Source organism: Alternaria burnsii (assembly GCF_013036055.1).
Source record: "Alternaria burnsii strain CBS107.38 chromosome Unknown 750, whole genome shotgun sequence".
In the NCBI taxonomy this organism is placed as follows: Eukaryota; Fungi; Ascomycota; class Dothideomycetes; order Pleosporales; family Pleosporaceae; genus Alternaria; species Alternaria burnsii.
In genome coordinates this window covers 698518-711853 of record NW_024066108.1, presented here as the reverse complement: position 1 = coordinate 711853, position 13336 = coordinate 698518, and the positions used below count along the sequence as shown (strand labels likewise).

At 50.7% G+C, this 13336-nt stretch overlaps 5 protein-coding genes across 5 annotated transcripts; 3 read left to right on the top strand and 2 right to left on the bottom strand.

Annotated features, from left to right (window-relative positions):
- Positions 1–1503: 1503 nt before the first annotated feature.
- GT037_001621 (uncharacterized protein) lies at positions 1504–3767 on the bottom strand (the record flags this gene model as incomplete). The annotated part of the gene is made up of 5 exons (XM_038926668.1): positions 1504–1758; positions 1807–2007; positions 2054–3185; positions 3240–3594; positions 3647–3767. The coding sequence occupies 5 exons, from the start codon at positions 3765–3767 to the stop codon at positions 1504–1506; spliced, it is 2064 nt and encodes a 687-aa protein (XP_038789960.1).
- Positions 3768–4888: 1121 nt separating this feature from the next.
- Positions 4889–7589, top strand: GT037_001620 (uncharacterized protein; the record flags this gene model as incomplete). Its single annotated transcript, XM_038926667.1, has 3 exons — positions 4889–4993; positions 5053–5127; positions 5175–7589. 3 exons carry the CDS (start codon positions 4889–4891, stop codon positions 7587–7589), a joined length of 2595 nt encoding a protein of 864 aa, XP_038789959.1.
- Positions 7590–8654: 1065 nt separating this feature from the next.
- GT037_001619 (uncharacterized protein) lies at positions 8655–9671 on the top strand (the record flags this gene model as incomplete). The annotated part of the gene is made up of 1 exon (XM_038926666.1): positions 8655–9671. One exon carries the CDS (start codon positions 8655–8657, stop codon positions 9669–9671), a length of 1017 nt encoding a protein of 338 aa, XP_038789958.1.
- A 413-nt stretch (positions 9672–10084) lies between these two features.
- Positions 10085–11813, bottom strand: GT037_001618 (gdp-fucose transporter protein; the record flags this gene model as incomplete). Its single annotated transcript, XM_038926665.1, has 3 exons — positions 10085–10814; positions 10864–11199; positions 11248–11813. The coding sequence occupies 3 exons, from the start codon at positions 11811–11813 to the stop codon at positions 10085–10087; spliced, it is 1632 nt and encodes a 543-aa protein (XP_038789957.1).
- A 170-nt stretch (positions 11814–11983) lies between these two features.
- Positions 11984–12448, top strand: GT037_001617 (uncharacterized protein; the record flags this gene model as incomplete). Its single annotated transcript, XM_038926664.1, has 1 exon — positions 11984–12448. One exon carries the CDS (start codon positions 11984–11986, stop codon positions 12446–12448), a length of 465 nt encoding a protein of 154 aa, XP_038789956.1.
- Between the last annotated feature and the right edge of the window lie 888 nt (positions 12449–13336).

Here is a 13336-nt window from a genome sequence, read left to right as displayed (position 1 = left end):
TTGGGATGATATCCCCAGAGCCGTTTCCACCTTGCGGGCCAACCTCTTTGCATGAGCGGGTATGCCTTGGTGGTACGATCCACAAGTTGGATTCCGTGTACTAGCATAGCTAGTCTCTTGGCCCGCCAGTCGCGATAAGGTAATACCTCCTTGTTGTCTTCGTCAATGGAATAGACGATCTCATGCTTGCCATGAGACTATCAGCAAGTTCGGTCCCTTGGCATATGTACATGGATGATCCAGCGGGAAGTATTCGGAGAAGCAGTGCACGGTAGCTGTGGATGACTTTGCCGCTGGAAATATCTGATGATGGTGACGACGCATTAGCGATTAGGAGGATGTCTCGGTGGTTCCGCCGGCCAAGATTGGTCCCAGAGCAATCGCCACGATAACGTCTGAGGCATGAATGGCCACAAATGCCGTCTTGACAGCACCAAGCTTGTCTGCTGTGAACTCGTAAGCAAGATGTGATAGTGTTCTTCGTCAATGTAATCGAAACACATGCAACGCTATTGCGATACTCAACATCCAATCACCAGGCATAAGCAGATCCGACTCTTAATTTCATAGGGTTGAGCCATTTGGAAGAAGGCATGAGCGAAAGTGCCATGTTGGTGAGCGACGACCATGATCCGGGAATTGAAACCTTGGGTTACTCTAGACCACCCCGGCGATAGATGCACTTGAGCCGCCCGTAGGCTAAAGATGCGTTCCCAGCGTTCTCAAGAGGCTGTATAGGAAGTGCTACACGTCGAGAGCGCAGCGTCAGCGATGCAACCTTTCGGTCTCGTGAAATCCCTTCTCTTCAAATCCAGGAGTCGCGCTAGCCCGGATAAGTACATCGCCACCATGAGATGAAGAAGGCCCGAAGGACAACTGTATCAACAACAACATTTAGGTCGTAACTTGCGATGTTCATCGATAAATGAAATTCTCAGCAGGAGAGCGCGTTTAAAAGATGTGAGATGTCGTCAATTTAAGCTCGTGGATCCCCCTCTGCCTATAATCCCACATGACGAGCCACCAGTGTGCCGACTTCCGTCTTCGCCCTGTACACACCGCATCAGGTTGACCAAAGAAATGACAAGTCAGGTACACATCTACCACCGTCTAGGATGGGTGCTAAGCTTTCCTGCTAAGATTTGGAATGCTTTTAGGATTCGATGGTGGCCTAGTACGTATAACTCAGTGGAATTTTAATGATAGATTGGGAAGCCTCAGTCCATTTCTAGATCTTCCTTATCTTGCCTTTCTCAATCGTCGCATGCCGCTCCTCATTTCCGATCACCTCTCTTGGTGGTAATGGAAGTGATCGATCTGCGAAGTGGCAAGGATAGAAGTCAAGCTCGGTAGGCCACGACGATCCGTTTGCAACGCAGGTCATGACCAGCAACGAAAAACTCGCCTTGAACCATTAAAATTAATCGCATACATTACATATGATACATGCCCCTTCGCCGTTTTTTTCCCTACCATAACGCCATACCAACCCTATCCCACTTATTACTGATACCCGACACCCACTTCGCCCGGGAAGCTTGCCCAAAAGTCTTGTGTCGCATTTATCATCATGGCCTCCAGTTCCTCGTTTGTCAGGTCGAACGAGTCAAGGTTAAAAGTCTCGTCAGCTTCCAATGGGGCCACCGCTGGAGGGGTGTTCCATGAGAAGTTGGAAGTGTAGCTGTTAGGCGTGGGCGCTGTGGCTGGCAACGGGCTTGTGACGGGCGGATTGGTGAGGTTGACGATCATAGGTTTGCGCTTGCAGTGTGTTAGCAGAGTCTCGTGGATGCGGCATTGGGAATTTACGTCGTTGTGTTGTTGCGAAGGGGACCTGCTGGACATGATGACATCTCTTGGTGAGCCTGCTGGTTTTTGTACAGGTGAAGGCTGTAACGCGCCATAGTCTATCATGGCATGTCGCAAGGCCTGTCGTTCTTCAGGTGATGCCGGTCCGTCCTGACCAAGTACAGAGCGATAGTACGCTTGCATGCGTCGGATGGTATCGTACTGGGATTGTCAGCATGTCTCATCTCGATCTTTTGTAGTCACTCACCCAAGTTTCTGCCATAGGCCACTGTGTCTTCATCTCTCTGAGAAAGTTGCAGCCCTGTATCACGCTCTTACGCGCCTTTTCCCGCCAGCGAGGATCGTCGTCGCCGCTTGGGAAGTTGAAACTGTACAGCATTGCGCCGACTGCTGTGTAAATGGTGAAGCCTATCCATGGCACCAAGCCCCTCAGGAAATACACACCGAACGTGCGCATCTCCTCTAGCATGTCCAGGACCATGACTGAGTCTTTGAACAGCTCCTTGCGCGAAGTCTTCTCCCACTTCCTCCACATGTCCCGGTGCTCATCGTAGGAATTTGGTGTCTCCTCAGGATTCGCTCCATTTTGCTGAGGGCCAAGGACTGGTAGATAAGCGCGATGCAGGAACATGTAACTCATGAAGTGTATGCAGTGCATGTAGCAGTACGCCTGACCCTGTTCGACAGCATTATGACTATGCAATGTGAAGAGGTCGTACTGCAAGCGCTGAGGAAGCGAGGCCTTCCAGCCCTCAAGCTCGTAGATGAGCTGCTGGAATTGTGAAGAGGATGCCCATGGCAGTTCGCTCTTGAGTTCATCAGAGCAAGCCCAACGCGCAACTTTACCCCAGATGTTAGCAGCACGCATGCTATAGCCGATGATGCCAAGCTCTCCCAAGGGCAATGCCACGGGCGGCATGCGCTGTGTATTGTCCAGCTGCGGCGTGCATACTGGCTCTCCAAAGACAAAGTCCTCGCGCTCGCAGGGTAGTTGAATCTTCATGTCTGCCGCAGTCAATGACCTCTTGCGCCCTTTACCGCCACTGAGCAGGGAGTCCATTAAAAAGCACGTCCAGGCAGTCCGTCGACGCACTTCAGCCTCAATAAACTCCTCACGTGTTGGCACGCGATTTCGCGGTATGCCAGTCTCACGCGTCAGGTCCATAACCTCAACCAGGCGTATTGCCATGCCTAGATATATCCATGCCCTTCTTCCGTTTCCGGCTCCCCAGTCGTGGCCTGTCAGCATCAACAAGGCCTGCACGCGACTAATTGAGGGCGTCTCAAGGTCTTGTTGCAAGATCTGGCGAGCGTGGGCAGCATACGCATTGCTGGCCTCGGTCTGCGACGTGAAGGGCGACGGCGGGTTCTGGACGAATCTAAGCGATGTCAGCTTGGCGATTGTGTGTATGATGAGCAAGGCCATAGCATACCTGATGGCCAGCGCAAGTATCGCCCAGGCCATCCATGGCTCCAAGGTGCGATCGCGTATCCGGCGCAGCAAGGTCGGCGTATGGTGGAAACTCCATTTGTAACTGCATCGCAGGTAGCTGTTCTTGACCTCGTCTGTCAGGAGCTCGAATGGATCTAGGCCGTCGAGTAGTGACGATGCCGTATTCGGCGACGTCTGTTGTGCGGCATTGTTGCCGTTCGGCAGATGTGCGTCATTGCGGCCCTGATGGGGCGCTACAACCGTAGTACTCGAGTTATTCGATGTCGGCGTCTCTCCTACATCTTCGGATGGCCGTGGTCGCTTAGGCTTGCGGTGTATCGCACTCGTTCCTGGTGCTATCACAGCCGTCAATACGCCGCTGTAGGGGATGGCAGAAGCTCCACGCACCTGGGAATTCGCAGCGGTCCGCGCGTCCACTCTGCTTGCACCTGTCGCACGGCGGCCTATCTTCGTGGATGCACTTTTGCTTGGCTGACCGACAAGAAACACACGCGACAGGATTGCGCATTGTCGCGATGCATGTGTCCAAACATCGACTGAAGAATGAGCGACCTGCCTCAGTCGCCCTTGCCGTCGCGGTCAGCTCTCCGCATCCCGTGCCTGTCATTTCGCGCTAGACCAGCATCGCATCGCCAAGCCATCCGAATACCATGACCATGTCTCTTTCCAAACTCTGTCACTATTCATCGTAAGCTCATCCGGGCCGTCTCTTTGCTCACCATTCTCGCCATCTGCTTGTTCTCTCCCTTCATTTCATTTTACTGTGTTTTGCTGTCTTGAGAGCATAGGTATGCGTTTTTGCCACAACGCCTATCGTGACGAAACCACAGAAAAAGAAACAAGACTCGGGAATAATGGGAATAACCGGCATCAGGCCATTGCAGCCGCTTCATGCAAATAACCGTGCTATGCAACACCTATGAGATAGACATGTGGGCCGCACTACTCAGGTGTAGCCAGGAAATCTGTTTCTTTGCGGCTCATATCTTTCAGGTTGCTATATCTTGTTTATTTTCCATCATCTTGATCAACTCAAAGTCTTCTCATCTGCTTCTACTATCACCGGAAATAAACAACTACCCTGCGTACTTTCCTGTGTCGTAATGTTTGAGCTTCGTCACGATGGGCTGTACGTACAGCACAGCCGTCACCAATCTTGCTGCTTCGGTGCACCATGACTTAGGCTGGAGCATCTGCCTTATGGACACTGTAGGGCAAGATGAATCGCTGGTACCTCCCCTTGATCTGTTGTTCTCGATTGCCCCTTGTCATTGTCTTTCAACCTGCGTCTTTGTCTCGACATCATCCACATTCACTTTGCACAGACCCCACACTACTCGTAGGTACTGATCAGCCTTTCCCTCTACACGCAAAACTATTCAGAACGCTCACTTGACTCCTCAATGTGGCCTAGCGACTTGTCAAATAGCCCAAACTTGTTGAACAAGAAGAGAGTATGCAAACCAACAAAACTCAGACACCCAACCCACTGCTACGTACCTGATCCTTTTCTATCGATCATCTCTGTCCTCCAGACTAGGTCCTCATGTGTCTTGGCACGAAAGATATCAATCCATAAACGGAACGACACAATCGGATCCATCCAACTACTCCTTCTCGACTATCGTAATGGCTCACTTCCACACTGCCAATCGCGCCAGCTACCAGACCTACGCTCGTCCCCTAGCTGGTGGAAAAAGGAAGCGAATATCCACAAGCAACGATGTAGAATCCGTAAGTTACTCACGATCGTATATTCTCCTACGTTCTCGTTCACTGATGCCGATGCTTAGGCTGAACGTGATGTGACTTCCTCATCAGTGCGCTCAATAAAGAGCCGCGACAATAAGGACAAATATAACCCCAAGGTAGATCTGTCGATACGACTGCTCTTCTTATCTCTAACATCTACCAGTACATGGCAGAGATGTGTTTCAGCGCGTACAAGGTGCGCTTACACGAGGCTGGCCTTCAACAATATACAATCGACGTTGCGAACGACTGGCGAGAGGATTTGGTCGAGATGTTCAGTCACGCCGCGTTGAAAGGAGCCATCAAGCAAGACGCAGTAGCCCGTCACATGGTTCCTCGTCTTGTACTGCTTCTCCCGCGAAACAACGAAGAGAAAAAAGAGCTTGTCAAGGATTTCGCGAAGCACTACGAGCACGTACGACGCGACATGATGGTCATCGACAAGATCATGCTCAGTAGAGACGAAGACTCCATTGCTGAGGTCCGCGAGTGTCTCTATGGTTTACATAAAGCTCTCGCTGAAGGAGAAAGATGGCGCACGATCTTGCCGTACCTACCACTACCGTTGCCACTGCATCGCCTCCGGGCCCTCCGCAATCTGATAGAATACTCACGACCTTACCATTTCCTCCGCCATCTTGTCACCGAAATTGACGACATCGAGGGTTGGCTTACATTCCTTCCCGCAAGCCTTGACACCTCGATTTTTCCTTCTGAACTTGTCAACGCAGTGAAAGAAACTCTGCAGCAAGTAACCGAGGATAAAGTTGTCAAGACCAGCATCGGTCCTAACGCACAGGAAATGGCAGAGTACCGAGAGCAAAAGGCCAGACGACAGCATCTGGAGAAGGAAGAACAAGCTCGTCAGCAGGAGCAAGTCCGCGCTGAAAAGCTACAAAAGATCGAAGCCGAGCAGACAAAAATGAAGAAGGACGTCAAATCGCTCGAGTTGGCCGTCATGAAGGAACGCGCTCAGGAAATTGCGAAGAAACATTCAGAGGCCGCAGCCCTAGCTGAGCGCGAGAAATCGTATCAGGACCAAATCTCACTCAACACGACTGATATAAAAAGACTAAACGCCAGAATAGACGGTCTAGCTGGCCTTCAGGCACAGAAAACGCAGCCGAAACTTGCCTCGACACCATTGTTACCAATCGATTCTGTGCAGCTCAGCGCGTCAATGGACTCGTCGCTCAGTAGTAACCAGACCGCCAACAGTAGTATTTACCAGCCTCAGAGCTCATTGGTCACATCGCTTGGCAGTTCTTTTGCCCAGTCGGGGTCTTTTGAACAAACTTTACCTCAGCGTGCACCGAAAGACAACGGCGTACAAATGGAAGACGTCCAAGGAATTGGCTCATCACAGCAACACCCGACAAAATCCGACCAGGTCAGCTTTTCTGGCTCTGAAATACGCATCGCAGGGCAGCCGAATACCTTTGGTGCTCATATCAGCAGTGGTGCCGTCTCACAATTGCTTGAGTTGTCAAATAGCAATTTCAAGTCGGCTTGCCCAGCGTACAAGAACGGTCATTGCCCAGCGGGCAAAAGCTGTATGATGCCTCACAGTGCATGCAAGTTCTGGCTGAAAGGCAATTGTAGATATGGTGGGAATTGCATCCGCAGTCACGATCCTTTCTTTCTGACAGATACTACATCACGGGGTCAGCAGCGACAGTCTTCACAAGTTGACCAAATGATTGTCGATTCTGACCCTACTCCACGATCCAGCACTCTCTCCCAGGAAAATCCGTTTCAATGCGGACGGCAGAGTCGCGCCCAGGCCTCTCAAGCTAGCAACATCATGAGCCTACCCGATCACGAAGCCTTACCAACCGGTCCTCATGAACGCCCTTCGATCATGGGTAGGATTATAAAAGACGGTCAACCCATCATATCGTATGGGTCCAACATTGCTTCCATCAAGGCTGGTAACACCAATCGTCAGCAAGGTATCCTATCTGATGCAATTCAGGGACCTCGCGCTACGATTGGATCGAAGAAAGTTGCGTGTAAAAATAATCTCAAGGGCCGATGCAACAAGGGTCTCAACTGCCAGTACGCTCATGAGCCATGTCCGCGCTTCATGAAGGGCACTTGTTTTGCTGATGATCAGTGTAGGAGGAGTCATGATCCTCTCTTTCTTCGTCAAGGTTCTTCCAGCAACAGTGCACAGCAGTCTTCAAAGTCACCCACTGGGCAGCAGCCTTCCCAAACCCGGATCGAAAAGTCACTCGACGAGATCCTCCAGGCAAAAGGAAGAGACAAGAAAGAGAAATATGGAAAGCCGTTTCAAGTACAATCACCAATTCGAAACCAACGTTCTCAAGATCGTCTTGAGCAATCTCTCGATGACATAATCAAGACGGCCGGACGAGGTAGAGAGAACCAGGCAAGACTGCCTCAATCGGAAACTCCATGTAGATGGGAGAAGACCCAAGGCGGTTGTACGAATGGCAGCTGTCCATACAAACACGATTCACGAAAGACGTCCGACCCGAAAGCTTCACGAGGCACGTTTGGTATACCTAACCTTTTCAGCTCGATTGGAAGTATACTTCGTGGTAACAGACAATAAGGACTGCGTGGGAGCCAGCAGGCTTCCATTGAGGGGCTGCTCGTTGGGAGTTCAGGGAGATACATGATCCTGCAGCATACTGCAGGCTTTTCCAATGGCACCAGGATGCTATGTCTAGAATGCTACGTCATATTGCTAGTATTCAGTAGTCGTCTCTTTACTGTTGTTTGTCTCCATCAAGCGCGTTTTGTATTTCGAGCTGCGGAACAGTGCTCACATGATTGGAGATGCCATTCTAATTGCGAAAGTCAACTGATTGGAAATTTGTCTGAGCTTGTTCCTCTTAACGTTTGTGCCATTGATAGTGCTTTCCACGTCGCGCCTGACGTGACGCGTCTCAAGCCCACTTGCCCTTCGTCATCACTCCAGCCCCCTCGCCGCCGACTTTCCTTCATCGTGCAGCATCTTATCGCACAGAGAGCGTTACATTCATATGAAGAACATCGTGTTTCCTGCGTCGCATGGGCTCTCAGATTTCCCATGGCTTCCTACGCACGTTGAGACCTTTCTCAATAGAGCAGTATCGACCAGCAGCAGTGAATAAGCAGTATGGGCAACACCGCGGTCCTCCCACTTGCGAAGAATACCCTAGCAAATATACTCGAAGCCTCCATGCGGACCTAGCTTTTCGCTGGTGTACAAATCGAGTTCCTACCTTTGTCCAAACTCTACAGCGGTCTCGTATACTTTTACAATTCCACAAGCATCCTTTCTACTTCATATCCAGCATGCAGTCCTACCGGTCGAGCAACCCGAAACACGTCTCAAGTCTCTAACGGAAGGACACTCGCCTCCGGTACGACCTGTGTTACAACAAGAGCGATGTCACACTGTTCTGAAGCTGAGAGACAAAGCGCCACCAGCCACCAGAAACCGGTCTTTAGAGCTGGTTCGGGACAAAGCCGAGAACGACCGCGCAACCTTTGTAGCTACTGACTCTTTGTTGCATAGCAGTTCGCTAGCAGTCACCATTAAGTTGTGTTTCTGGTCGTGACGTTGCACTGTGAACTGCATCTACATCCCAGCATCTGTCCTCGACTAAGGTCCAGCATTCCCAAACTCAAGATGGAGTTAGCGAACCTTGCAAATTCGACCGGTTTCGAACGCCATTTGGATATCAGCACCCGTATTCAAGCTATTCAAAAGAACTGGTTCATTCAAAACGGCTCTCATGACGGGGACATTCTCCCCCCTTCGCTCCTTGCTGGGGTACCAGTCAACTGTCTCCCAGCAAGAATTCTCGAAGCTGTCCATGAGCTTTCCACACTAACGATCGGCCAACGAGATCGTGCGCATAGCCTTTTGAATACCTACTTCCAGGCGCGCATCCGCGAAGGATCACACAGCGGCAAGAGTAAAAACATCTTTGCTATACTGGAGGTTGGCGATGCAGAAAAAGCTTGTGAGAGTTTAAGGAGAATGAGTCGAGGCCGCGAGATGCAAGGCCCTGTTCCAGTCAAGGAAGAGGAGGCAAGGAAGAGGAAATACTCGATTAGACACGAGATGGATACTAGCAATAGGGACGATGACAAACACTCTGAAAAGTTAGCAAAACGTTTCAAGGAAGAGCTTAATATCGTTCCAGAAAACGACAATGAGCCCGTCACACCACTCTCCATCAACTTCCCTGAATTACTCACGCCCCCAGATTCGCGAAAAACTATAACCCCCTCAACGATCCCAAACACTCCCCGAACCCAACGCCGCGCCCGTCTTCCCCCAATTCGCACAACTCAAATAAATACTCCTACGCCGACTTCTTCTCAAAATGTTTCCTTTACCCCACTCTTCAACAGTTTGAAACAAGAGTTCGGCGATCCAGATACACCGTGTCCGAACCGACCGAGTACATACCAACAGTTTGACAATAGCAGCGTATGGGACAACTTCATGGGAGGCAAGTACGAAGCACCTAGAATAATAGATCCTCGGATACAGGCAGCGCAAAGAGCGACACACGAGTTCAATGTACGAAGAATAGAAGTGATTGAGGCACAGAGGGCATTTGAGGAGGCGAGGAGACGGTTTGGTGAGGCGAAGAGGAGGATGGATGGGGCGAGGGGGAGGTGTGGGTGGCGGTGAGGGTGATGGTGGTGTTGGCTCAGCTCTCAAAATTCAGTAGATCGTTTGATGCTAACTATGGTATCCTTATTTTGATAGACTAGAAGGTAGCAGGAAATGAACAAGCTTACATTTACTGGTTGAAGAATGCAACACTGGGATTGTTATATAGGTCTTTCGTTTTCAATATGGTCATCCATACCCAGCATAGCGCTTCCTGGAACCGCGTCACCTCACGCCTCGACTACCAAGCTTGACATATCGAGCTACGATGCTTATAGGAAGATGAGAATGTGGTAAAAGGTACAATCGATAATGGTATCAGATGCTACGCTATGCAAGATGAATGTATGAAGGCTATGTACTAGAAACGAGGAAACGAACCACGAAGGTCGGCAAGAGATCGTATGTGCCAAGCCAACATCATGCACCTGTTACCGGCCCTCCAATCTCAAGCGATCCCTACTTCTCCCTTCATCCCGTCTCGCAACAAGGAACCACAGACTGCTGATCCAGCATAGTATAACACCAATCCAAGTCTGTGATGGGCTCTTAAACAAAGTGATAGCAACGAGCTGGAAAGCGCTTCGTGGAACGGCCACAAACGTCGCTGTCAAGGGAGACGTTGCCTTGACAAGCAATAATGTGCCTGAGAAGACAGCCCACGAGCCCATGCCGCCGAACAGCATCATGGCCCAGAAGAAAGGTACGTCGAGGAAGGGAATGTTGTGGTAGATATGAGGAACCTCACCGGAGAGGATCACAATGGGTGTGAGGAGCATGAGGGATACCAGTGAGGTGTAGTGTAACGTGCGGTAAAAAGCGCGAGTCTCCTCCCTGTTGCCTGGCTCTTCTGAGCCACTGGGGTATCCGGTGAGCACATCGCCTACAGGTACCAAACCAGCAACAATCTTGCGGTATGTGCGAAGAAGGAGGATAGGATAGAGGGCGACGAAGATGGATGAGAAGACGCCAGCTACGACGGACTCCCAGGTGACGCGGACGTTTGAGCGGTAGGAGGCGAAGAAGAGGTTGAGAGTTGCAACGAGGGCGGAGGAAAGGATGCTGCCGTTGACATTTTCTTTTTGGAGGATGCAGGAGAAGACTATGGCGAGGGGGGTTATGCCGATGCGGGCGAGTTGGTAGGTTGGTAGAGGCGCGTAGCTATGCCATGTCAGTATCGAGTAATGTGGTGGAGTTGCAGGTGTCATACGCAAACGAGAAGTTGCTGAGCAGCACCTTGACAACAAAGACTACTGCAAGTGGGAGCACCTGTTTCGCGATTTGCCAGTCAAACTCAAACAGGCCTCCACCAGCAATGCCTCCCGATCCATTCGACAGCCATGTTGCAAAGGCATATATGCCAGGCTTCTTGTTGCCTCTGAATGCTCCTCCCTGGGGCGCGGCTGGCTGTGAAGGCGGCACAGCGGCACCAAAGCCTATGAAGTGTAGAGGATTGCTAGAGAAGCGTAGAAGGCTCGAAACAAGGATCAGAAGGATGTGCGTGATGATGAGCTGGGCGTAGGATTGAGTGAGGGGGAATGGGAATCTAGTGCTGTTAGCAACCACCCAGCCCGCAGTTCAACGGTTTCCTCACTTGTAGACACCCGTCAACATGATGAAGCGATTCATCAGCAGTAGGCCAAAACTACATGCGCCAACCCAAAAGACGAGCAGTCCGACCCAGACCTGCCAGCCCATCCATGTGCTGAAAAAGAAAGCCCCAGGCCCGCCTTGTTGCCAGAAGCCGCGAAAGGCATGGCTTCCTCTGCCCACGTCATGGCTGACCAACGGCCGTATGCTGCTCGCGGGCTCGTATTCATCGTCTTCGTCTTCGCTTTGTGCGGCGCTTCGAATGCGTGGGTATGGGCTGTTGCTGCGACTCCCAATATCGATCAATGGAACCGCAGGCTGCAGCTCCGACTGCGAGTTTTGCGTCGAGTGACTCCGCCGTGACGTCTCCATCTGCGCGTACAGCTCGACGTCAGAGTGATCCGTGTCGTCGATTGAGCTGACGCTGGGGTTCCGCCGGTGGACGTTGCTGTCCTTTCTCTTTCTGTCCTTTGGGAGCTGTACCGGGTTCCGCGAGAGGTTGCTGAGGAAGTCGAGGGGTTTGCGGAACGTGTTTTGCGTCGTCCGTGTGAATGCGCGTGACGAGTTCATTGTGTCCGCTTCATGGCGGAAAGAGAAGGAAGCGACTGCATGCTGAGGTTTGTTTGGCTATTCGTAAAAGTTGAGCACAGGCAGGTACGAAGGCCCGGTCACGCTGGACCCTGGCTTAGGCTAAGGGGAAGTGGGTCCCGTCATCTCTGGGGACGCGCAACCTCAACACCATGGACAATGAGCATCGTGTTAATAGAAAGTCAGAACCAGTTTACGACATGGCTGTGATTGAAACTCTACTTGTAGACCAAAGGCCTTCTGGCGAGCTCGTTCACGCTTCCATGACATTGAAATGTCGCCCGATCTTGATATTTCCGCCAGAGTCGGAGCCATACGACAATACTATGGTCTTTGACGATACCACAAAATGGGACCTGGATGATCTAGGTTGCGAGGCCAGTCTGGTTGTCCTTCGCCACTGCTGCTACGGATCAGTGGGAGAAGGATATGTACAGGCCATCTTAATTACACCAAGCCGGACTCAAAGCGGGAGCTACGAACGCGTCGGTTCTTTTGCCATCGAGTCAGACTCTAGAATGCTCATCTATACAGATTTCGATAAGAAGACGCCCATATTGCGTAGTATTCTTGACGGATACCATAAAACACAAGAAACAACGATCGACCTCATATGATGCGGGGATGCTTTGGCAACACATGCGCCTCGGCCATACCGTATCGTCTACTCAAGTAGACTTTGAATATGCAGCACGTAGCCTTGTGTTAACTCTAGGCTAGAAAGGCACCGCTAAGTGGACATTCTTTTTTCATAGCGATCGACCAAACTACACCTTCTTCTTACAGTAACACAACGATGACTAGCAAGTATACATGGTTCAAAGATAGGCTACTCATAAAGGAAATAACGAAACCTTTTTACTCATGGCGCATGTCAAAGGTTCGGCGTGTAAATCCACCATGATATGAGCTTCGCCGGTCTGGTAGTACCACTAATCATCTATGTAACAAACAAGTGCCTCACTTTACCGTCCATGCCACAGATGTGCGTTGCAATGTTGAGAGGCTCTACATCGTTCAAGAAGAGCGTTCGGTATACTGGAACAACTAAATTGGGCGCTTGTGTTTGAAGGTAGACCGAGAGAAGGTCGGTGAAGATGTTGATAATAACACTGTCGTCGCACTATCCTTGCGAGAGAAGTATGCACATACCAAGCTTGAGAGTCTGACTCAGAACTGGGCTGGTACAGCATACCAGAATGTCAGACTATTTGGACAAGTAGCGTGAGCTTGGATGACTATGACAATATCCTTCTACTTGACTTCTGATGTCGTGAGTTGCAATCCAAGGACTTCTCGAACTATTACGAATCCGATACTGCTCTTTGTACGGCTTGCCGCCGCTCATGTTGATTCAGCCAGATTGAATACCATGTGCTCTGGACACTGGAGTACCTCAAACATGTAGCCGCTGATGCATTCCAGGAGCGGAAGGTCGCCAACCCCGCCAAGACCGCATCTGCCTTCTTATCAAGGCTTGTCCAGCACTCATTGAGGCTTATTCT